Source organism: Triturus cristatus, chromosome 12 (genome assembly GCF_964204655.1).
Source record: "Triturus cristatus chromosome 12, aTriCri1.1, whole genome shotgun sequence".
NCBI lineage: Eukaryota > Metazoa > Chordata > Amphibia > Caudata > Salamandridae > Triturus > Triturus cristatus.
The window spans coordinates 610,208,684-610,235,152 of record NC_140595.1 but is presented as its reverse complement, the minus strand read 5'-3'; the positions used below and the strand labels follow the sequence as shown (position 1 = coordinate 610,235,152).

General features: G+C 47.3%; 1 protein-coding gene across 1 annotated transcript in view; it reads left to right on the top strand.

Annotated features, from left to right (window-relative positions):
- TCF25 (TCF25 ribosome quality control complex subunit) overlaps positions 1–26,469 on the top strand; it is a 722,186-nt gene that overhangs the window by 609,082 nt on the left and 86,635 nt on the right. Inside the window, exon 17 of the mRNA XM_085639175.1 lies at positions 17,345–17,417. Within this exon, the coding sequence (XP_085495301.1) occupies positions 17,345–17,417 (73 nt within the window). The remainder of the gene's footprint in view (positions 1–17,344; positions 17,418–26,469) is intronic.

Below are 26,469 nucleotides of genomic sequence, written 5' to 3'. Positions count from 1 at the left end.
ATCACAGAATCGAAGACAATATTAAGGTCTCCCCCCAAAATAACGTGGCGGTCGGGAGAAGCAGTGACATCCACCAACACGGAATCTAGGAAGCGCTCTTGGTGGTCGTTAGGGCTATAAACGGAGCCGACCGTAAACGCAATGCCTCCTAAGCGCATGCGATACGCAAGAAGCCTCCCCTTCTGTTCAGCACACTTATACAAAACCTCCCCCCGAAAGGAGCTCGCTAGAAGAATGGCTACCCCCGCCGTCTTGTTCGCTGCCGAGGAAAAGAACTGGGTAGGGAACTTAGCAGAGCGCAGCCTATGGCAATCCCGGGGCAATAAGTGGGTCTCCTGCAAAAGGCAAATGTCCGCCTGCGTCCCCTCCAGCAAAGATAAGATCGCTCTGCGCTTCACGGGGTTATTCAGACCCTGAACGTTAAGGGTCACTACCTTTAGGCCCGACATTCCTCTCGGGGATCGGGAGCGCCGTGCAATGGGCAGGGGATCAGCGGGTGGGGCGCGCGGGGCAGCCGCGCAGGACAAGCCAGAACAAGGTGGGCATGGACAACATCGGACGGGACCTCCCCAACCCCAAAACAACCCCCCCCCCCACCCAAAACACAACCCTGGCAACTAGCCACCCGCAAACTCAAACACCCCATTGTCCCAGTCAAGCCCCAAGACGGGCAAGTCCGTAGAAAGAAACGAAGTGGACGTCCAGCCACTCACCTCCATCCGCTCCTCCCCGACCCCCCCGCCCCGTACCAAGCATGTAAAGAAGCTAAAGGCATCTCCCCCCGGAGTGAGTGTTAGGCCGTCAAGGCCACGCCGGAGGAGCCGGTCGAGTCCCCGGCCGCCGCCCTCAGAGCGTCGGCCATGTCCGCCCTGATGGTAGGGGAGTCAGGACGCCCTGCGCTGGCCGCTGAGCGCCGCCTCGTCGACCTCCGCCGGTTCCGTCTCTCCGAAGACCTCCACGACGGTGTAGCTCCTTCCTCCTCTGCCGCCGTGAGCCCCAGGACACCACAAATGTCTTGCAAGGAGCGTAGCTGGTGTAGCACCCCGTTCCACCGAAAAATCAGGCGGAAGGGATGACCCCAAGAGTACGGCGTCTCGTGTTCACGCAAAAAGTCAGTGGCAATCCTAAAGGACCTGCGTTTCTGCAGCGTGATGGCGGAGAGGTCCTGGTAAAGCGCCACCGGCCGATCCCGGAAAGTCAGGGGCTGTTTCCTGCGGGCCTCAGCCATGATGCGCTCCTTCAGTGGGAAGTCGGGCAGGAAGGCCAGAATGTCCGGTGGAGGTGCCGATGACTGGCGCTGCCGGCCGACCCTATGCGCCCTATCAATGCTGATGGGGAAGTCCGCAGCTTCCCCCAGGATCTCTCGGAACAGGGCCCGCAGGTAGCCCCCCAGATCGGACCCCTCGTCTGCAGTCGGCACACCACGCACTCGAATGTTGTTCCTCCGAGATCTGTTCTCCAGGTCCTCAGAATGGGCCTGTAGCTCCACACACTGCTCCCGGAGGCGGAGAACGTCCTGTTGAAGATGGACTATCTCCTCCGCTCGGTGGTGGGCCTCCGTCTCCACCGTGTCAACTCGCTCGCCAAGGCCCTCCACTTCCCTGCGCACTTCCCGGACCTCACTGGCCACCTCCCGCTTCAGTGTCTGGAAGTCCTCCCTGAGGGAGCTAAACAGTTCCTCCATAAAGGTCCTCGTGACGGGTGGCTCCCCCCCAGTCACATCCGCCGGGGCCCGGGAGGACCCCGGCGAGGGCTGTGTTCTGTCCCGCAGTTGCTGGGCCCTGCCAAGCATGTCCGGCAGGGTGCGGTCCCCCTTCTTCGGGCCGCCTTTTCCAGACATCGCCAGCACCGCGGTCGGGCACAGGTCCAGCCGCCCCAGGGATGCCCAGCCGCTGGCAAGCGCTCGACGTGGGTGTCCCCCCACAGGCAGAGTCGCTGCGTCACAGGTGACAAAATGGCGGCCCAGCCCGGTCACCGTCAGCCGCGGGAGCCCATTCGAGGCAGCAACGGGAGCCACAGTGGGGGGGTCTCATCAGCACATCCCCCAGAAAGTCAGCCCAGCAGCAGCGGGGGTCACATACATCCAGCAGCAAGGGCTCCGGCGAAGGCCACCACCTCTGCTCCCTCGGGGACAAGATGGCGGCAGGGCGGAGCAGGGCAGAACGACCAGGCCCGGCGGCACCACCGGGGCTCCCAAAACGCACAACAGTCAAATAGGTTCCACCGCCGGCTTCAGTCTGTCACACACAGGGGCCCAGGTGGTCCGACTCCATCAGAGAGTCCGTCGTACCTCTGCTAAGGGTTAGGGGCCCCCGCAGTGCGAAGTGTCGCCGACACCAGTCCGAGTGCCAAGGCGCCCGTCCTAGTCCTTCCGCACCGTCGGGTCCCCTCCTGCAAGGCTCCTTCAACCTCCGTCGAGCCAGATTCCCTCCAGATCGCAACTTTCAGCACCAGGCCCAGCCGAGGCACCCGGACAGCACTCCAATGCGCTCCGCCCCTCAGGCCCTCCGTCGCTCCTTGAACTCGATCGGACTTTTGGGGGGCTTCCCCCGAGGCGATCCGAACCAAAACGGCAACAACGTGCGCCCCTGGTGCTCCGCCACGCTCCACTCCCACGCCGAGCCTCAGCGGGGGGAGAAAAGCATAAGAAAAGGGCTCAAGCTTGGCCGGGCCGGAGGAGCTACGGGAGGAAGCGTCCGCTCACCCCGCCATCTCTGCCACGCCCCCCTGCTCCCACATTTTTTACTGTTTTGCTGATTTTTACAAGGCGATGGGATGTTTCTCTCGAAAACCACTTGAATTAAGTCAAGCCGCACCTGTAGGAAATAGTGGTCGGTCACGGGCCCACATGACGCCTGTTTTTGGTGACTTAGCTCGAAACATGACTCTACATTCTGTGACAAACATTTGCTAATTAATCCAAAGTTTAACACAGAGCATGAGTCGAAGTTCTAAGTTGTTGAGCACAAGAATTTGTGCCGCGCTCTATCAAAGTCTCTGAACCTTTCCCAGTCTCTTTCCGTGGGCAAGTTTAAGATGAAGTCAAAAGACAGGTCCAGAGGAAAGTACAGAAATGCTAATGGGATTCAGCCCAGTCTTATTATTCCTTTGGTGATGCCATCCAATTTGGATTAGATCCTGAAATTTGAGATGGTGTGCCTCAAGTTTGCTGGGTCATTGTCTGAAGCAGAATAAAACCTTTAAGGAAGCAATGCTGCAGTTATTGCAGACAGTTCTGGGTCCCTCTGGGGTATCTTCAGCCCCATAGATCATTCACAGCCTCCAATTGGACTTCTGCTACATTCCCAAACCCAGACTTTTCACGTTCAAACCTGAATTGTCCCCAAGTCCCACCCCCAAGCCCCAGTGCCAGCTAACCCCAGTCAGCCTCAACCTGGGCCAGGCTGTTCCTCAGCATTGTTGCTGATAGCCCAGCCGGTAGTGGCTTGATGGGCACCTGCCATGACTGAGGAGGCACTCATTCCGGGCTGTGCACCGATTCCACTTCTTATCTAGAGACGACTTCTGCCAGATCTCCGCCTCTGTCATGCTGTGAGATAACAAAAGCACCACCTGACCAGTTCAGCATCTGCCTGGACTGCAGCCAGTGCTAGGGCATCCCTTAACACCTTTGCCCATGCCCCACTCGTGGTGCCAAGCTAGATGCTGGCTGCACTGGTTCCAGTGTCAGATCTGGAGTTAACTTCAGCCAAGTCTCTGCGTATGTTGAGCTTAATGTGAGAAGTTGGCCTGGTATATGCTGGTCACTAGTTAAAGTAAAAACCAAAGGAAATGATGGACGGAGTGTTGAACATTGCAAGCACTCACCCCCAGTCAACTGATCTGGGTTTAATCCATCACCGTTCTTTAGCCCACTCTGCCACCCCAGTTCAGACATGGCCATATGCAAATCAGTCTGACCCTGTGCCTCATGGGAACAGTCCAGCCCGAACTGCCAAGCCATGTCTTCCCTGGACCGGAAACAAGCTTCCTAGGACCGGTTTCTGGCATTTCAGCCGTCTTCAGCCAGGCTTGCTTGAATCCAGTGGCAAAGTGAGCAAGGGACTCGCGTCTGAGCATACCCTGCCAACTTATGGCGAACAAAGCAAAAACCAAAGAAATGATGGACGGAGTGTGGAACATTGCAAGCACTCACCCCCAGTCAACTGATCTGGGTTTAATCCATCACCGTTCTTTAGCCCACTCTACCACCCCAGTTCAGACATGGCCATATGCAAATCAGTCTGACCCTGTGCCTCATGGGAACAGTCCAGCCCGAACTGCCAAGCCATGTCTTCCCTGGACCGGAAACAAGCTTCCTAGGACCGGTTTCTGGCATTTCAGCCGTCTTCAGCCAGGCTTGCTTGAATCCAGTGGCAAAGTGAGCAAGGGACTCACGTCTGAGCATACCCCGCCATAAGTTGGCGAATGCAATGCAAATACCAGAAACCGGTTTCCGGTTCAGGGAAGACATGGCTAGGCAGTTCGGGCTGGACTGTTCCCATGAGGCACAGGGTCAGACTGATTTGCATATGGCCAGGTCTGAACTAGGGTGGCAGAGTGGGCTAAAGAACGGTGATGAATTAAACCCAGATCAGCTGACTGGGTGTGAGTGCTTGCAATGTTCAACACTCCGTCCATCATTTCCTTTGGTTTTTGCTTTGTTCGCCATAAGTTGGCAGGGTATGCTCAGACGTGAGTCCCTTGCTCACTTTGCCACTGGATTCAAGCAAGTCTGGCTGAAGACGGCTGAAATGCCAGAAACCGGTCCTAGGAAGCTTGTTTCCGGTTCAGGGAAGACATGGCTAGGCAGTTCGGGCTGGACTGTTCCCATGAGGCACAGGGTCAGACTGATTTGCATATGGCCAGGTCTGAACTGGGGTGGCAGAGTGGGCTAAAGAACGGTGATGGATTAAACCCAGATCAGTTGACTGGGGGTGAGTGCTTGCAATGTTCAACACTCCGTCCATCATTTCCTTTGGTTTTTGCTTTGTTCGCCATAAGTTGGCAGGGTATGCTCAGACGTGAGTCCCTTGCTCACTTTGCCACTGGATTCAAGCAAGTCTGGCTGAAGACGGCTGAAATGCCAGAAACCGGTCCTAGGAAGCTTGTTTCCGGTTCAGGGAAGACATGGCTAGGCAGTTCGGGCTGGACTGTTCCCATGAGGCACAGGGTCAGACTGATTTGCATATGGCCAGGTCTGAACTGGGGTGGCAGAGTGGGCTAAAGAACGGTGATGGATTAAACCCGGATCAGTTGACTGGGGGTGAGTGCTTGCAATGTTCAACACTCCGTTCATCATTTCCTTTGGTTTTCACTAGTTAAAGTGGCCACCTTGCACCAGTACAATTCGACTCTTATGGTAGACAGGTTTAAGACAACCTTTTAAAGAAAGCTATCCTAGTGGTAGCTGTGGAGAGCAGCCTTCAGGCTAAGTCTCAGAGGAATGTAAAGCAGCTTGTTTTACCTTATAATCTCTTGAATCACTAAATGAAAGGACACCACGCAGGTATATATATAGAATATATATGTATTTATTACTAGACACACTCTACTAATCTCTTTATGAGATTAGAAGTCAAGGACATTTGCACAAATCAACATTTCACAACAAATTAAGCACTTATATGGCTGGGGCCCTAGGGGCATACCAGACCATATACTAAAAAAGAGGTATAAGAAGAACGACTTGAGAAGGGAGAAGGCCTAAGGTCTTCAGAAGCGCTGGGGCCTCACTAATCCACCCAAGGCAGGTAAGTAAACGACCAACGGGAGACGCATGCAGTGTGAGAACACAGCCGCGGATCCCAATAGACTTCATTGGAGCAAGTCGCGATTGGAATTTTAAAGTTTTAGGATACTTCGGGAGAGTCTACAAGCAAGTCACTTACAGGGTAAGTAAATCTAGAGCCAACACACACAGGAGCACCGGAGTACTCGAGTTACCTCAGCCAAGTGCATAGGTGTCTTTTGGTGTCGGGTCGCGGCGTCGTTTTCAGTGGGGGCCAAAGAAGACTTGCTGCTTGTGAAGACAGGAGAAGTGTCCGGTGGAATCCAAGGCTGGATTCTGAAGAAAGAAGACCTGAAAGCAGAGGAGACAGTGTTCAAAGTCACTTGCCAGTGACCCGGGGCCTGGAAGCTGGATGCCCACAGTAGTCGGGTGATATCAGGTGATCACGGGTGTCTTGACTCTTCAGCCATAAGGTCCAGGAGGCGTTGACGATGACCAGGAGCTGGATTAGGAGTGTCCCACGAAGTCTGCAGCTTACTGAGGTGTCGGCAACAGGATTGGAGCCAACAAGCCTTGGCAACAGCAAGTCTCGTGGAAAGTGAAGAAAGTCAGCGGTGCAGACCAGCAAGGTCTGAGGGACTCACCCAGCGAGGGTAAGTCAGGGCAGGCCTGGAGCAACCAGGGGAGCCCTTTGGTTCTGTACAAAAGTCTTCAGGGGACCCACAAGCCAACCGGTAAGGGATCGCGACGACGCCTTGGGAGGATTCACTCACCAGGAGCCCACGGTCACTCGGGACGAGGTAGGCCTCTGGTCTTCGGAGGAGATCCTTCTGGAGGCTTGGACCACACATGGTCCAAAGCACAAGTTCGTAGAACTTCGTGAAGGGGTTGCGCTCGGCAATAGTGCACGGTACCCGGGTATTGCTGTTCCTCGTCACTCGTGGTCTCCACTAGCCTCAGCTTTGCTGGGGACTCACAATGGGCGTCGAGAAGTCAGGAAATCTACTTCCGGGGCTGCAGGGACTTCGGACTCCGGCGGGAGCGGGAAAGTTTGCGACCGTTGATGCAAAGTTTTGGTTCTTGCCAAGCAGGGGAGTCACTCGTTGACTCCAAGGGAGATTCTTCAGTCTTCCAAAGGTAGTGGAACGTCGAAGGTCCAGGATTCTTCTTGTAAAGCGTCGTCCAGGGATATCTAGTTTGCAATGGCAAGGGTTCCCTAACTTATACTACAAGGAAGGGAGGGACTAGCTCTATGACCACTCCTATGGTTGGGTCAGGGGAGGGGGTGGCTACACCCACTTCCCTTTGTCCAGTTTCGCGCCAGAGCAGGGGCTGGTAGCCCCTTAACCGGTTTGAGCTGGCATATGCACAGAGGAGCCTACTGCTCCCCTAGTGAAGGACCTCAAAGCACTCTAGGTTGCGGTGTATACATCTGTCTGATTTAGAGCTGTTGATTTACATACGAAATGCGAGGCGCATCCGCTAAACACAGAACACTTCTTTCACACAGGTGCATTGATAATGTTACAATGGAGCATGCGTATGAACGTGGCGCGTAGTGTCTCTAGCCCCACCGGTTGCCGATCAGCAGAGGCTGTTGAGGGGTACATAAGATCACGCTTTCCACCCAGTACTCACCTCCGGCAGCAGGCTCTCTCGGACTAGAAGTACCGACGGATAGGTGAGTGCTGGTGTGGGTTGTAGCGCGTCCACTCTTCTGGCTTTCCTTGAAATGTCCTTACTGGTCTCTTTCCCCTCACTGGATGTGGCTTTTGAGATTAGCTTCTTGTCCCAGACTAGATCACGCAGTCGTTATGCTAACGTGGGTTGTGGGCTGGCTTTTTGGCTTGTTGTTTAAAAATATCTTTTTCAGTCACAAGCACAACGCATATTTTAACAATTACGAGCGTGTTTCGTTTCTCTTTGGATAGTGTCTGGTTATTTTAGTTCGTTGCGGCTAGATATATTAAGCACATTTTATATACCGCAGCTGATATAGCATATAGACACTAGGTTGCCTTAGCGAACGTCACAATATTCATAACATGTGGCGTTCACTGGTTCAACAGTTCTGACTTTCTTGGTCAAAATATTGCTCCCCTTTTCTATATAAAAAAGAGGGGGGATGGTGTACTTTGTTAGCGCTTTTGTTATATACCTTTTTTTGTTATTTAAGATAGACACTTAGGGCCTCATGTAGGTAGCCTAATACCGGTCGGTAACGGCCGATTTTCGGTAAATATACCGTTACCGACCGGTATTTAGGCTTTTGCTATGTAGGGGGACAATTTCATGATTCGGTAATTTACCGAATCGGTAACATTACCGAATCGGTAATTTTACCGATTCGGTAAATACCGAATCATGAAATGAGATGTAGGGGGAGTGTGTGGGTGTTGTGTGGATTCGTTATTTACCACCAACTAATAGTTGGTGGTAAATGACGAATAGGTGTGAAAAAGCATTTTTGTGCACTTTGCAGTGTGCAATGTGGCAGACATACATGCCCTTAGGGCATATATGTGCGCCACATGTGCACACATGGACGAATCAGGGGTGCAACAGGGTGTCAATGTGACACCCTGCCATCCATGATGATGCCTCCCCCATTACCGAATCGGTATTTACCGATTCGGTAATGAGGCATACCTTCCCATTGATTCAATCAATGGGAAGGTATGCCTCATTACCGAATCGGTAAATACCGATTCGGTAATTACCGAATTTCTCCGATTCGGTAACATTTACCGAATTATTACCTACATACACTTTACCGATTCTAAAATACCGAATCGGTAAAATTCGGTATTTTAGAATCGGTAAAGTGTATGCCAACTACATATGGCCCTTAGTATTGGAACATATGCCCACCAATATGCAGTCTCTCTTACGGAAGCCTCTTTCTTTTTCATTAAAACTGTACAAACCGAGCAGGTTCACCTAAAGGTCTATGAAGGAGGTCATTTTTACTAATAAGATGCCATTGAGTTCTATATATTGAGACTCATACTCTACAATTTTAAATATTTCTTTGTAGAGCGGTGCTCCCTTCCTGAGCGGTTGCCAGGTAGAGGTGAGGTCCCGTACCCAGCTGTGGCGGGTAAGGGGTTTATTTTCAAATTATATTTTTTGTGGGTTCCTTTTAGCATGATCACATTGGTGACATGTCTATATATATATACCTGACATTTGTTATGTTCCTTTTGTTACAGGTATCAGCACATTTTGATAAGTGACGGACCCATGACTTTGTATTGGTCTGAGATCCTTTTTTGTTTATTTCACTTTATTGCAAGCAGCAGCATCTTTCCGCAAGGCCCTGACGAAAGCCTGATCCAATTTGGATCTGTAGGGCTGAAACATGTTGACCATTAATCACCACACCACAGCGGTTCAAATCCATACCGCTGGTGCACTGCTTTTTTAACTCTGACAGTAGGCATATCTCTATTAAAGTGTTGTTGTGATGCCTCCTAGCCAGTTTTAATCTTAACATCTTTTCACAATTCCTTTGTTTGTACTGCGACCTCACTCATACATTTTTGCTCATCATATGTGGATTTATTAAATCCTCTATACCCTAAACAAAACATCCCTGAGCTCCTCCCTCTCAGTGAGGGGGTTTGTAGCCCTCAAAGGAACTAGGGTTTTCCTTTGGGAGGAGAATTCCTATGATGAAGCATGTCACCTTTGGTGAGTGAGGGATTACGTCCTGAAAAGGGATCTGCCCTTATATGTAACCTTAAGTACTAATCATTAAGTAAAAATTTGATGTCTACCCCATTTGTTTATGTAACTATTTGGAGGTAGTGTTATTCGTTCACGATTATTGTAGACCCTAGGATTTCTATGTTTGGCAGTTGTCTATTCTACAACATGATCTGTGACTGGGGGTGAATGGCTGAAAAGTTCCGGCTCGCCGTCCATCATCTCCTTGTGTTTTGTTTGTTCACCCTAAGTTGGCAGGGAATGCCCAAACGCAAGTCCCTTGCTCACTTTGCCACTGGATTCAAGCTAGCCTGGCCGGTCTTACCCCGAAACTGGCCCCAGGATGCTTGTTTTTGGTCCATTGAAGACCTGGCTTGGCAGTTCGGGCTGGACTGTTCCCATGAGGCATTGGGTCAAGGCTGATTTGCATAAGGCTGGGTCTGAACTCGGGTGGCAAAGTGAGCTAAAGAACGATGATGGATTCAACCCAGATCTGTGACTGGGGGTGAGTGTCTGAAAGGTTTCAGCATACCGTCCATTGTCTCCTTGTGTTTGCTTTATTCTACAACATGGACAGTCGCAATTGCGATCCATTCTATTAAGCTGGATGCTACCATCATTACGTTCTGGCCATGTGGCCTGGTGTTACATTAACAGCACAACTCTGTTCTCTGTATACAATCTAACGGAAAGACAGATGATAATGACACAAAGAGATGTAAAATATACCATTTTGCACATTGAAAAATTGGACTTATTACCTTTCACCGTGGCTGAGTTACCCTTCACAGCATGGTTAATCCATGGCTACATTACACTGCCAGTCATGACATTCCAATTTCAATACTGTCTCCAGTATCACCAGGTAGGCAGATATGAAGCGCCAGGAGAAGGATACATACATGAGTATTGAGAATTACTGTACAGGTTTCGATGTAGAAATGAGGACACTGAAGTTTTTCTCAGCACTTCAAATTGTGAAAGTGCTTTAAAGTGGTTCCTTAGTTTGCAAGGATATTTAGTTTCCTGGGGCTGTAATGCTTTGGTTGCAAACTTGTCCTGTCAATTGAAAGATTCCCCAGCTGCCGTGATTCATCCAGTGTTCGAACTGCTCTTGAATGGGATGTATTTGATGCTGAATGATCAAGGCTGTTGTTGGATTGTACTAGGCATCGCATATCTGGTCACAGTAAACTCCAGGGTTACATGTTGTGTGCAAGTGTTGTTCCACCGACCCACGCAGTTAGGGAGGCAACGCTATGGCCTTCATTGAATTCTTCCTTTATGTCCTTTATATGGTTTGATTCTCTGTGCAGACTGAAAGCCATGCTTTTGCAGTTGGATGTGGCCTTAACCTCAGCCCGAGAGACTTTTGATCTCCTGGTTGCAAGGTATTCATCGGAGATTCAGGCACTAGTCCCTACGAACTTCCCGTTCCTTTTCTGGGAAATGGTTCATCGTATCTGTAACATGTCTGATACAAGGGGGATCGTGCACCTATTTAAACGTTTGTAATTTTCTTGGGTGAATTTGTCAAGGGATATGGCGCTCAATAGAGCCATGTAATATTAAGATTCCCTAAAGTTTACTGCAGTGCTCAGAGGTAGGGAGATCACCCTCCTCCTCAATGAGTGACCTAAGTCAACAGTTAAATACTTTGCACACTCCAGCACACGCTAATATCCGCATATAGGTATTTGACAGTAATGTCACAAGATTCCACACATTCTTTTGTTCATCTGATCTTTATTTTCAGTTAAGTTCTTAGCAGACACGTGTTTTGTCGCCTCTGGAAATCAATCCCGCGACTTCATCAGGGCTGTAGACATCTGTTTCGGTTTCTTATATCTTATCGCCGGTTATACTTCCGTCCCGGCCTCTAATTCAATATATCTCCTATGTAAGGAGGTAATCATCGTGCTTCCGTATCAACTTGATAACTCGATTGAGCTCTTTATTTGTACTTCTTGCATGTCCGAAGTAAACTCCACTGCTATCCTCCTGCTAATCTCAATCGAGTTCTCAAGTTCATTACGGAAGCACGAGGATTCCCTCCTTCCATAGGAGATATATTGAAATAGAGGCCGTGACAGAAGTATAACCGACGATAAGATATAAGAAACCAAAATAGATATCTACAGCCCGGATGAAGTCACAAGATTGATTCCCAGAGGCGACGAAACACGTGTCGGCTAAGGACTTAAAAGAAAATAAAGAACAAATGACCAAAGGATTTTGTGGACTCTTGTGACATTACTGTCAAATAACTCTATGCGGATATTAGCATGTGCTGGAGTGTGTAAAGTACCTATTTAAACATGTATGTTCTGGACTATTGAGCACCTTTCAGACAATCTTCGAAGTTATTCCAGCATTCACACACTCCGTACTGGGATGCAGTTTTGGAGGGCTCCGGCTGATCCTACTAATTGTAGTGGGTATCCTGGTTTTAATTTTCCTTCTTCGCAATGGATGGCCCAGTTCGAGAGATGTAAAAAGTGCTGCTGGTGCGACGTAGTGAACGCATGGTACTCCTTCTGGGCACACCTCTGCTTCGGGAGCTAAGCGAGCGTTGGTTCCTATTGTTCATACAAGTCTGAATTGACTGCATCTTGCCTGTGTTCTTCTGCCTATCTGTGGATATGAATGCGTGTTGGACATATGTCTGACCCTTCCATCGGTTGCGCCACCGGACATAGACGCACTACTGGACCCCTTAAAGGCCCACATGTAGCGGTGTCTTCACTGTATTCCCATGTTGATGGCAGCATTCTTAGAGCCTCCACGAGATGCTTCAGCTCCTGTCGGAACGGACAACGGCTCTACAACAGGCTCATAGGTATTGAGTGTTTCCTTAGCAGCTGCTGTGGGAACTGAAGAAAATCACCTTTGCTCCATTTACCTGATACAAGAGGTGTTACTTGGGCCGTTGTCTGCGAATGCGAGCGACTGTGATATTGCGTCTCCCACACAGGACACACAAACATTTGGCTCCTCGTGTGATGGGAACAATTCGGCCTTTTTCCAAAACAAGACCAAATTGGAATGCAAAACATCGTTTTTTTTTTCATTTTTCTGCTCTCACTGAGCACCATGGCTTTTGATGTGCTCAGTCGGTCTGATTATATATTGACTGTTTAGTGGACTTGTAAAGCTTTTGAACTTTAATAGCATCCTTTTTTACGTGTACCATGTTTTTAGATCTTTTTAGACACTGGTTTTAGGACTATGTTTTTATGCCTTTTTTAGTGGGCTTATTTTAGTATTAGTTGGCCTTATTGCCCATTCGGATGAGAAGTGGGTGTTATGTACCCCAAACTAGGCCTAAGTAGCAAAACAACCTTTCACCTACGTTTGTCCTACCTTGCTCTGCATAATGGTTTTAGCACTGACCTTTTACCCAGTTATGTGCTAAATAAATGTTGATTGGTTTCCTTGAAACTAGCCTCATTTATTATGCATGAGGTTTCTTAGAAAAGTCCCCTGCACATGGCAGGATTAACATACTCTGTATAAAAGTCATGGTCATCTTCATCCTAGGGCGATCGAACTTCTTTGCATAATTGCAAGTATCGATTTAGGCTCATTCATATAATCGTACTCACAACATATCGATTGTGGTAGGATCCCTGAGGCTATCTTTATGGTATAAAAGAACCATATCATAACTAGATAAGCAGAGGAGACGCTTCAACGCTAACACTGTGGTCCTGCGTGCTGAAGCTTTAACAAGCAGCGGTCTGACATCCCTTGCGGGGTGTCCAACTCGAGACCAAGACCGGGTCCTTCATTCTCTCCCATCTGGTAATGGGGTTGGCTCTTTCTAGGGGATTCTTGGCTTTACACCAACATACATGCTAGGTACACTTAGGTAGGGTTCGCATAGTAGGAGTAAGCTTGATTACTGTCATGTTTATATCCCTGCATATATTCACTGTTGTAGCACCATGGTAGAATTCTACTTTTATTTACTCTGTTGGTGCTTTTAATCTTTTACATATGCTTTTGTCTAATGAATGTCGCAGCAAACATGTTTTATATTAGAATGACGCTGGTTTAATAAATGCTTATTGAAAACGTCCCCAACGTTTATTCTGTGTATCTCTCTGTGACTAATTGAGCACGATTGACTGAGCGAAAAGTACTGTACTGTTTCCACGATCCCGGAAGGGTCAAGGGCTAGCATGTTCGATGGTTGCCAGAAACTATTCGCTCCTTGGTAAAGTTAGGGGGCTTATAGTGGCACTGTGAGCTAGCTAGTCTGTATGCTGACATATCCTTTGGAAGTGTCCAGAATCAGTCTAGACACCAATCCCTTAGTTTATGTTACCTAGAAATGCGCAGATCCTATGTATTTTTAGGAACTACACAACAATATATGGCTGCATATATTCATTGCTTCAGCAAGATGGTAGAAATGTATCTACTGTTTACTCTTTTGGTGTTTGTAATCTCCTTTATTTGCTTCTGTCTCCTAATTATTGCAGCACACGTATTTTATGCGAGAATAACGTTGGTTCAATAAATATTATTGAAAATGTCCCACTGTGTATTCTCTTTATATTTCCCTGAGAACAAGTGAACACGAGTGACTCAGCGAAAGGTTCTGTACTGTTTCCATGATTCCTGAGGGGTCAGGGTTGTCATGTTCAATGGTGGCCAGAAACTGTTTGCTCCCTGGTAGCTTAGGGGGGGCTTACAGTGGCACCGTGAGCTAGCTAGTCTAAAGGCCAACATATCCTGCAAGGGTGTCCGGAATCAGTCTAGACACCAAGCCCTTAGTTTATGTTGTCCAAACAATGCACAGATCCTATGGATTAGTAGGAACTACACAACACCGAGAGGGACTTCCAGACTTTTGCTGATTTTGACCGGGAGCTGTATTCATGGCATCCCCCCACCTCCCGCAGAGGTTGCAAACCCTCTTCTGTACAGCATACCACTGCTGTCCATACCAAGTGCTCTGGCCTGAGAACTGGACCAGGACCTCACGCTGGAGGAGGTGGATTCTGCAGTGACTGGTTTGCAGGCAGGGAAGACTGCTGTCCCGATGGGTACCCCATTGAATATTACAAGCTCTTCCGGGACATCTTATGCCCCCATCTTTTGAATTTCTATACAGCTACACTGCGGCAAGGGTTGTTACCATCCGACTTAGACTGTGCCACAATTGTAGTCCCGCCCAAGGAGGGTCTCCTTGGGGACCAATGTTCAACCTATCAGATTTTCCTAATCAACGTTGATATTAAGATTTATGCGAAAGCCATAGCGACACAGTTGGCTCTGGCATTACCACACCTGATTCATCCAGATCAATGTGGATTTATGCTGGGTCGCAGCACGCATTACTGTATCCGGAGGGTCCATGCGGCATTATCTCGGGCACCTGACCTTGATGGCACCCTGGCCCTTTTGGTAGTTGATTTTACCAAGGCTTTTGACACAGTGTCATGACATTTTCTGAATAGGGTCCTTCAGCGGGCTGGAATGGGGAAGTTGTTCCGTCATATAATCCGTCTTCTTTATCATGCCCTAACCGCTCAAGTCCGAGTAAATGGGGTTCTCTCGCTCCCGTTTTCCATCAAACGCGGCGCACGCTGGAGTGTCCCCATGTGTTATTTGCCTTAGCGATAGAGCCCCAGGCGCAAATTATACGCTGCGAGGCCCAGGTCTGGGAGTGGCTTTGAGGACCGCATAGCGTTATATGCCGACAATGTCCTTTTGTTTTCAAACTGTAATGTGTTTACGGCTGAAAATGCGAATGAAATATAATTAATAAAATAAAATGTCCTTTTGTTTTTTAAAGATCCTCACCATTCCGGCACCCGATGTTGTAACTTTTTTAGTTATACGACGAGGCATCTGTCCTCCGCATTAACGAGGGCAAATCCTGTCTGGTAGAGGTGAAGGGAGATGCCTTGGGGTGGATTTGGTACCCCAACATTCCCACCCGGCACAGCTCCTTCAAATATTTAGGGATTCATGTGTGTTCCCTCCCGGATCTGGCCTGGGCTCTTACACTCGACCTTGACCTCTGGGCTACTCTTCCACTGAATACCATGAGGCATACCACCCTGTTCAAGATGGTGTGCTTGTCGTGTTACTTGTACGTCCTGGGCAACTATCCATATCTCATTCCTTGCAAATGGTTCCACTCACTGACTGCTAAGATCACTAATTTTGTGTGAATGGGTGGTAGGCCAAAGGTAGCTTTTCAGTCATTACGCAGATTCCCCTTTGATGGTGGCTTGGTCTTATCAGACATGTACCTTTACTACCTCGCAGCCCATTTGGTACCGATTAACGACTGGTTCACGGGTGGGTGGGAGGACCTGGCGTATTGTCTAGAGATTCACTTGATGAGTCTGGATGGTCTGCTTGATCTTCTGTACAGAGCGCGTCTGCCCGCCACACTACCTTCTTGTATCCAGGTGTCCCTTACCTGCTGAAGGGCGGCTCATCAGCTGGGACTGCCATCTCAATGGGATGTCCCCTCTGTGGCGGGGAACTTGCCCTAGTCAGTTCTCGAACCTGGAAGGCTTTGTTCTTTGGGACCGAATCAGGGTTTCCTACCTGGGGGATGTCTATAGGGGCGGTAGCCTTGTGACATTTCAGGACTTAAAGACCAGATATACCCTGTCTAATTCACAGTTCTTTTGTTACCTCCAATTATGCAACGCCTTGCAGGCCCATGATCTCCCAGACGCTTTCATACCAGAGAATAGCCCCTTGAGGCGAAGGTTTTCTTTGGGCATCTGGGAAAGGGGGCCATCTCCTTGATCTATTGCTCGCTGGTATTCCATGCCCCTGACGAACTTGAGTGGGCTAGGCAGAGGTGGGAGGCCTGGGTGGGAGAATTGGATGAAGATGATTGGAGGGAGGCCTGTATGGTGCCCGCGAGTTGTCGATTTCATCTTGGCTGCGTATGGTTCAATTTAATTACCTGCATGCAACATACGTCACCACGCAGCGCTTACAGCACCTACGCCCAATGCCCCTGCCGTATGTGCGAGATGCGCACTTCCAGCAGCAGATTTGTTTCTGTGAAGCATGGGACTGTCCAGTGCTGAGGCCCTTCTGAGAGGTAGTGGGACGGGTACTTTCCTCCGTTCTGTGCCGCACCCTAGAGTTCACACCCTGTGATGTGCTGTTGGGGTTGGTGGTGGATGTTGGTGAGCGAGTCTTTTTGTCAGGTGGCCTGCTTATCTAAAAGAGATGTGGCTCAAACCTGGAAGCAGCAAATGCCACCGACCATCAGGGGCTGGCGCATGGGGTGGATTGGTGCGCGCACCAGGAAAAGCCTGTTTTTGAGGCTCGTGGTTGTCCTCAGAAGCACAACCAAATATGGGGGAAGTGGTGTAGCTACTATGGACTGTAGATATGACCATGTACTGTTTTGCAATATTGAAGTGTGGGCTTGCTGTATTGTGCGTATACAATTTTCTCTTTCAACCTGTGATATTATGTGTCTTGCTGTAAAACCTTCAATAAAGTTGGTTATAAAAATAATTTAAAATTGAAGTTGGGGACCATCTGTATAAATTTGAAAGACCTTATTTTCTGTGGATGTCCTGTTTCTTTTATAGGGTAGAAAACCTCTATTGATATGGGCGCTTGTATTATCCAAATCTAACAACTTGGAATTGGCAGAAATATGAGTGAATATTTGTTGCAGATATTAGTTTTGTAATAGTTAAGAAAGTACAAGACACTGTGTCAAGGAAGCAAGGGAAGGAAGATGGAAGTGTTTTATTGGTTATGTGAGGAGGAATATTGTGCGTATTGGACCCAGTGGTTGACGGATGTGGCACTTGGATTCTCACCTTTCAGCCACTCAAATATAATAGAAGAAATTTAAGAACTCAGTCACTTACTCATTTATTAATGTTTTTTTATTTTTTGCAGACTGAATCGTGCGTCCAATGAAAGCACCTTATCTCTCTTCTTCCGATCACTGTTGCCAAATTTCAATTTACAGGTATGTACGTATGACCAGTAGACTTTGAATATAGGTCTTTTATTTTTTAATAGAGGTGTTTTTTCTTGTGAGCTCTTAACAGCCATGTTAGGACCTTCTGATACACATGGAAAATGCATAGTTTCACAGATGAACTGGTGAAACCGATATAAAAGAACAAAGGTTTGTTTTAATCTCATCTGCCCACCTACCTGGCCCCCAACTGCAGGACTAATCATATATCTGACAGTATTATTTTTATGTCCTCAAAGTGACTTCTTCAAGGAAGATGTTTCATAGAGTTTGGGAGTATGCGTCTTATGGTCCATTGGGAAAACTAATGAGATTGCATTAAAACAATATATGCAGTAAAATATTTTGATGCGAAATGTTAAGATTACCACAGCAGGTTGGTTTCATGGCATGTAATGGTCCATAATGGGTACATCAAATACAGTACTTTTACTATGTGACCGGATAAATTGATAAGTACATTTGTAAAGAGTGTGATCTGCATACACTTTAGTAAAGTCTGCAGTACAGGTTGTTTTTGTAGTTTCCTCTATATAACACTTCACATCCCTGACAAAGCGCCAACGCACCTTTGTAGTTGGGTAACATTCTACACCATCGGAAGTGTAATGGATGAAAGTATGTCTGTCATGTGGCCTACATGGGTAGTGTTTTTATGGCATGTGTGAATTTGCTACAAAAAGCAGTTACATAGAAACCTTACACATTAGATGCTATTGGATGGATGGATACACAGTGAGTGGGTGTGTCTGCCCTGTGTGGAAAGTGTTTGATTACATGCATTTATGGAGTACTCAACCCATGTTGCACCAAAAGAAAAGTGTGAGAAAAGGCAGTTATGTATGCATGCAAATACTTTACACATTTTGGATGGTGATGATGAGGAACGAAGAGAGAGTGTGTAAGCCAGTGATTCTGTTTGAAGAAATGCATTAAAGTTACAAGAACAAGAGAGGTACAAGTGGTCACATGGTTCAAGGGGGCGTTAAGGAGGCAGTAAATAGAGTGGTTCTGGCCCCAATATCCTAAACAGGGAAGTTTCCACACGAAGATGGACACCTGGACTAGATGCCATCTGGCTAAGAGAGGTCAGTTCTATTTATCCAGTGAGAGTGAGTTAGGAATACCGGTTTGAAAAGTTCTCACAATAAACTACTGACTACGAACAAGCATTTGAAACGGATGTAAGACAATGCATGCCTTTACCTTGCATGCCTTATATATATGTTATTAGAATGGTTTTTCTCAAGCATGTCTGTGAGCTCCGGTTTGAAGCTGTGTGGTGTTCTCACTGGGCCTGCGGTACCGTTCCTCGTCAGTTCTCTAAACAATCTTGCTTGCTTGTCGGTCTACACCATCGCTTACTGTTCAACTCCATGTCGGATATTAGCCTCTTGACTCACATCATCTGGATAGAGCTCCATTCTAGTTCTGCCCTACTTGGGTACCTGAGGAAAGACCTCTACAAAGACTGCCACCTCTGTTTGTCTCCTAATTATCATAATGACCACTGTTTGGCGTGTCTTGTCTTCAGGAACAAGAAGACGCTACGGAACCTACACGCTCATTGAATCACTTTGGCTTCCATGACTCACAGAAGGGAGGAAGGAGACAACAAACAGGATGTTAAGAATCTTGAAATGAACCTTGCCAGTACCTTAGACAAGAAGGACTAAATAAACATGGCCAGTAGTTGTGCACATAGTAAGAAATTAACCATAGCCGTAGAGGGTTTACAGCAAGCTGGTAGAATGACCAATCATTGGTTATATAATAAAGAATATGTTGTAAGTGCCTTTTGGTTTTGCAAAGTAAAGAATTATGTAAATTAATTTCAGCCGAGAAAAAAACATTTCAAAAGCAATAAGAATAAGGAATCCACGTGGTAAGAAAACCGAGACTGAGACATGCAGCTTTCCTTTCACGTGCTGCACCTTGCCGGTTTTCACGTGCTGCACCTTGCCGGTTGACAGTTTGGCAGCACGCCCTCCACGTGTTACCCGACCCGCATAAAAGGTATAAATGGAGCATCAGAACAACAGAAGCGCTTGGCCTCGTTGTTCAGTTTCCACTTACCTGGAATCCAGCATCGCAAAAATATTCTTCCTGAAGTTTTCGTCTTCAGTCCTCGGCCACGCCCCCTTACGAGTTTTCTCTGCGTCGTTTTTAGGTCTCGGCTAGCGAAGGCTGCGCTTGCGCAGTCTTGCTTGCGAGATTTAATGTTTTCTAGTACGGAGCTTGAACCCGCCCCTCTTCTCCATTGGCTGGCTTCCTAAACGGAGGCCAGCCTTTGGAGAAGAGGGGCGTCTGTCCATTTACGCCCCGTCTTTTTCGGATTCGGGGGCGTGTTTTTTACTTTCTTTCTCTCCTCTGGAATGTAAACATTCCAGCCAATGGGAAGAGGAGAGAAAGAAAAACACGCCCCGAATCCGAACATGACGCTGCGTTTCTCTGAGGCATTTCTGCTCGACCTCGGAGAAAGACGTCACTATCTCCCTTTCCTCCCCGCCATGTTTCCCCACGGGCGTTCTGCAGAGCGCGCTTCTGCCGCGTCAGTTTCATTATGGCGTCCGTCTTCGAGCTGTGAAGTTTCCAGCGGCCGCCCTCCTCTGTATATCTGGAGCTGTGGCTTTGGGTTACAAGTGAATTATTCCTCATTATCTGTCTCCGCCAAAGCCTCTAATTGTTTACATGTAAGGTTGTTTCCCATTCTCCGCCCTCTGCTGCGTGTCTTTCTGTGGAGGCATTCCTCATTCCCGACAGCACTTCCGTGATCGCAGCTAGTAGGAAGTTGCTGCGATCCGGCGGAGGAGCAGCGCTTCCTGGACGGTTTTACAGCGGGCCTCGGCCCAGGTAAGAGACCGACAGTGCTCAGGAGTCCCATCCCCAAATAAACAACCTGGACATTCAACAGGGCATCTTGCTGGAAGGGTGGCTGACTTTGGCTGTCACAGCGGTTCACAGAGACCTTGAACTCTCATGTCAAGAGTCTTATAATGCTACAACTATAAAAATACAGATTATGGTAGCTACCTCTCTATATATCATCACGAACCCTGTTTCCAGATCCGGAAATTAATGTGACAACATAATGCATTCTGGGTGTTGTAGTCTTACGGTGTTCACTGAGTTAGTCTGTCATGCCAACACAGCCGATTACTGGACATCGTGAAACCCAATGCAGAATGGGTCTGCACGAGCCCTATTTCTAACCGTCTCAGTGGCAATAGTGTACCATTGAGTGTTCGAATTTTAAAGTGTAGCGATTTAGATCGATTACAGAAGAAAATGTTTTTTACTCATTTGTTAGTTCAGTCTATGTCCGCCTCCCAATAAGGTATAGCGACAGAGTAAGAAGGATATTCTCGACTTGGCTATTTCTCTCGTTTCTTTCTTTCTTTCTTGTTGTTTTTTGTTTGTTTTAAAAATGACGCTGTGCACCTAGTATCTGCTGTCATAGCCTGTTTGGGGGGGAAATACTTTCTTGTGAAAGATTCATAAACATGGTTATATAGATTGAACTGCATGTTTCAATTTGAAGTATAGCAGGAAAGGTCCACACTATGTTACCACCTCTGCCCTTAATCAAAGCTGCCACTTTGGAAACATATCTCCAAGCACTGACATTTTAGAAGAGAGAGCAGTAGGCCAATGTCATGAGCAATACCAATAGCTCTAACTTAGACAATGCCGAGACCATTGCATTGTAAATGCTTGTTCTCTGCGGCTTGAGTTTCTCCGGCAACGTCCTAGGAGTCCCACGTCGCATCCGGATTCCTTCCCAACCTAAAAGAACGAGAAAAACGGCAATTGATTAAGGCATTTCTCGGCAATCGCGTCTTGCCGGTGCCAACTGTGTCTGTGTCTGTCGGATGCGGTAGGATACTGCAGGCTGTGCTTTTTATTTCTTTAAGTTCTTTTACTTGCACCAAAATGTACTTTCTAAAAATTGGGAATGTGATTACTCAATGTGGGCATTAATGTAAATTTGAAAGATCTTACTTTTTGCCTCGACCCGCACCCCGGTCCATCGCGGCAAGTGCCGATCGAACGGAGGGTGAATACAGGGCCTCACTCTCTTCCTCACTTCCCGCTACATCGGCTTCCGGCTGTTGAGTGGGCTAGTGCTCGGGCACAGACAGTCTATTTAACACTATGCCTGAGCGGACGCGCACAGTGGGCGCGCCGAAGGCGTGCCCGTCCGCGCCTGGCCCGAGCCTAGGGCCAGGACCCCTGGAGTAGAGGATGGAAAATGAAGGTGTTTAACGTTCACGAGTGCGGAGTTACATAAGCTAGATAAGCTAGGAGGTAAGCACCACTGCCAACGTCTGGATTTAAAGTATGAGATCAAGTAATGTGAGCATTGCAAATTGTCCTTCGGTTTTGCTAGAATTAACAAGTTAGAATCACAAAACCACCCCATTAAAGATAAGAAGGGGGTAGTGGCTTTTAGGGCGGTCCTAATAAACTCTAGATCCCTAGTAAAACATAATACGGATATGGCTGAACTGTTGGAAGCACATAATCTGGATATGGCTTTTATTACAAAGACATGGGCAGATCGGACATCGAACCCGGATATTGCCCTAGCTCTACCGGCAGGATATACCGCTACTAGAGCTGATAGAATAGGGAAACGTAGGGGGGGGGGGGGGGCTTGTGATTTTATGTAGAGAAGAGCTGCAAGTCCACAGCTCGGTCGTGGGTAGCTCCTCTGACTGTAAATTGTTACGATTTCCGATTACACTAAAAAAACTACACATTAAGAGGTCTTCTGCTATATAGACCCCCTAGGGCAAGAACCCCTCTGCTACCAATTTTAAGCCCTAGTCTGGTGGGATCAGACTTTACGATTTTAGGGGATTTTAACTATCATCTAGAGAAATTAACAGACAATAATACCGCCGAACTGATCAACGCTATGTCTGGGTTTTCCCTGGACCAGCTTGTTAAACAGGGTACCCATGTGGCCGGACACACACCGGATGGGATTTTCTCATCAAACCCTAACCTCGAAATCATAGAGATAATGCCTGTTCCTTGGTCAGATCATAAAGCCATCTTATATTCGATTACTGTGAGTCAGGAGCAGCCAGGTATGTTTAAGAGTCAGAAGCCAGTCATATAGCAAGACTGGGCTAAAATTAATAACCCGATGCTACATGAAATACTTCTCAGGACTAAACCTGAACCTGTATCTGACAGTAATCAGGTAGTCGAGAGGATGTCTTCTTGGATAAAGACAGCGGTAAATATGGTAGTGCCTACTAAATGTTTTGTTCCTAAACGGAAAAAGCCATCAGAACCTTGGTTCACAGAAAAACTCAGGGCACAAAAACAAGTTTGCAGAAGGGCTGAGAGAAAATGGAGATCCAACTACGATCAAAACTTAAAAAGTGATTATGCCCGAACTTTATCAGATTACAAGAAATTGGTTATAGGGGAAAAGAGCAATTACTTTACTAGAAGAATCAAAGAGGCCAAGAACTCCTGTTAGGAGCTCTTCATTACAGTTAAAAAACTCCCTGTCAGGAATCAACTGGACAGTAGCTCTGAACTATGTAACAATTTAGGACAGTTTTTTGTGTGGATAAAGTCTCTAAAGTGTATGAACTATTTAAGACTAACCATACTACTAAGACCTCATCTAACTGTCCTAATCCAGACCCAGGTACACTAAGCCCTAAAACGGATTTCTGTTTTACGGTTCCTTCAGTACAACAGATCTGTCGGGTTGTAAAAACCATCAGATCCGGAAATCCAACTGACCCTTGCCCGTCTAGTATAATGCACTTGTTTCCAGAGATACTTAGCGAACAGCTATATGGCTTGTTCTCAGAGATAATCCAGTCAGGGATCTTCCCAGATGCCTGGAAAATTGCATCAGTCATCCCACTTTAAAAAAAAAAAAAGTAATTTGGACCCCAATGAACCCAGCAGCTATCGACCAATTTCAAGAATAACCTTCCCAGCTAAAGTGCTGGAGAAGCTGATCAATAAACAATTGAAGGATCCAATAGTATCTAGAAATTACCTGGATAAATCACAATATGGATTTAGGGAGCAACACGGTACAAAGACAGCCTTGGTCATGGCAGCTGAGGGTCTCAGGGACATTCTGGACGCCGGAGGGAAGGCCGCCATGATCCTATTAGATCTATCGGCGGCTTTCGACACTGTGAACCATGAGATCCTCCTGGCCCGCCTGGATGAACTGGGGGTCCAAGACTGTTCGTTTGCTGATGTCTTCCTTTTTAAGAGATAGAACCTTTTCAGTTGTTCTGGGAGAATTTGCTTCTAATCCCTTTAGGGCACCATGTGGCGTGCCTCAGGGCTCGGCCCTGAGCCCCACTCTTTTCAACATTTACGTTGCTCCCCTGGCCTCGATCATTAGAAAGTGTGGGTTCGTACCAGTCTGGTACGCTGATGACACACAAATAGTGGTGTCGGTATCTGGCAACATAGATGAAACAGCAGACCGCTTCAGGGACTGCATGATGCAAGTAAACCAATGGATGCAGTGTAACTGCTTAAAGCTGAACGGCGAAAAAACAGAGGTCCTGCTTCTGGGCACTAATGCTGATTTCTGGTCCCCCAAATGGTGGCCTGACAATCTGGGCGACTGCCCAATTCCAGTAGGAAAAGTCAAATATCTTGGATTTATATTCGATGATAAACTGACCTTTAACGCCCAGACTAATAATCTGTCTTCCTCCATCTGGCACATATTAAAAATTATCAGAAGAACATGCCCATTTATCCCTTTTGACTCACGGAAAACAGTGGTCACGGCGCTTGCCATGTCTAGATTGGACTATGGCAATGCTTTATACACAGGGATTCAAACCCAATATGTAACCAAACTGCAACGCCTCCAGAACGCAGCAGCAAGACTAGTGTTAAACATTCCTAGATTCGAATCAGTCTCCCATAGACTGAAGGACCTGCATTGGCTGCCCGTGGACAAAAGGATAAAATGTAAGTCCTTGTGTCTGGCATATAAGGCACTCCATGGCTCAGGACCACAATTTCTGAGAACTCAATTCAAATGGTATGTTCCTGCTAGAAGTCTGAGATCCACTAACGCAAAACTCGTTCAAGTACCCAAGTTCAAACAGACTAGGTGGGGAGGAAGAAGCTTCCTGCTGAGGACAACCAAGCTATGGAACCTTTTACCTACCAATCTAAAAAGTAGCCCGTCGCTTCTGGCTTTCAGAAAGGCAGTTAAAACATGGTTATACCCCTGTTAAGCATTCCTGCAGTAACCTGAAGTGTATCTAACAGTAGCGCCAAGACGCCTTTGGGCATTCGTGCGCTTTACAAGCTCAATAAATCAAATCAATCTAAAAAGGTACTTTATTTTAGTTATGATTTATACTGCACTAACGAATTTGAACTTTTGAACTGAGCTTGGAAACAAGAATTCCTCTGAACTTAAGACTGCAAATCTTGGACAGTAAACTAAGTTGGTGCAAGAACAGTTTTAAGCCAATCACTTGGTTGTTTAGAACTATTTGAGAAAAATTATGCATATATAAGTACTTATGTTTTACGTCTCTCCATTCACATACACTGGATATAGTTAATACATATCTAATTGATTCAGTTATTATCTGAAGATAGAAGAAACATCCTAGATGTATCAAAAAGTACTTATGAGAGGTAATGATTAAGACATAATTGAATACTCACGGTAACTGAAGCTGATTTGAGACGGAGCTTTTCTTTTGACTTACTCTTTTACATATTTTGTAGATAATAACACACAACATCATTATCCCGCACCAGATATCATTAGATGCTGCGTGTGAGACGTTGGCCTAGTATATGCTGTTCAGCAGTTATAGTGGGCACCTTGCACCAGTCCAAACGACCCTTGTTGATGTTTAGGTTAAAGACAACCTTTTTTGAAAACTACCCTAGTGGTAGCTATGGAGAGCAGCCTTCAGGCTAAGACTTGAAGGAATGTAAAGCAGCTTGGTTTACCAGATTATAACCTGAATGACCAAATGAAAGGAGAACCACACAAGATATATATAGAATATATGTATTTATTACTAAACACTCTCTACTAACCTCTTTATGAGATTAGAGCACAAGGCACAGACTGTTACAGTACTAGAACAACAGTACAATACATACAATGCACAATACACAGTGGGCCCCAGGGGGAAACCAAACCATATATTAAGAAAGTGGTATAACAATCACGACTTGACTAGACACAGTGCCTAGAGCACGTAGAATCGCTGGGACCCCAAGGAACTACCCAAGGTAGTGACACAGGGGACCCACGGGGGACGCGTGCAGTGTGAGAACACAGCCGTGAGCTCCGTACAATCCTATTGCAAAGTCACGGTTGGAATTTTAAAGATTAAAGACACTTAGGAGAGGACTTTGAGCAAACCCTTTAGAACTTAGAAGGTTCTAACGCCAGCACCCATGTGAGCACTGGAGTACTCGTGTTACCTAACCCAGGGAAGCCGGGTGCATAGGTGTCAAATGGTGTTAGGAATCTTCGTTGTTTTCAATGGCGTGATGCTGCAAAGTGCTGCTGCTGGCAAGATGAGACGTGTCCGGTGTGATCCAAGCCTGGATCGGTGTTGAGAAGAACCTGAAAGCAGAGGGGACAGAGTCTGGGTCACTTCAGGGTGACCAGGGGCTCGGTAGACGAATGCCCACCGATGTCGGTGTTTCAGGTGCAAAGAGGTGAATCTTGACTCTGCAGCCACGGGGACCAGGAGACGTCGACGATGGCCAAAGTCTGTAGGCAAGCTGTCCCACGAAGGATGCCGAGTGCTGGGAGAGTCAGTGTCTGGATTGGAGACCAACAAGCCTTGGCAACTGCAACCCACGCGGTTAGAGAAAAGATGCTTCGGTTTGGACCAGCAAGGTCCTGCGTACTCCCCAAGCGATGGAGAGTCAGGGCACGTCTGGAACAACCAGGAAAGCCCACTTAAAGTTACAGTTCCCTTCTCAGGGACCCACAGGTCGACAGACCAGGGATCGCGAAGGGACCTCGAGAGGAATCACAAAATAC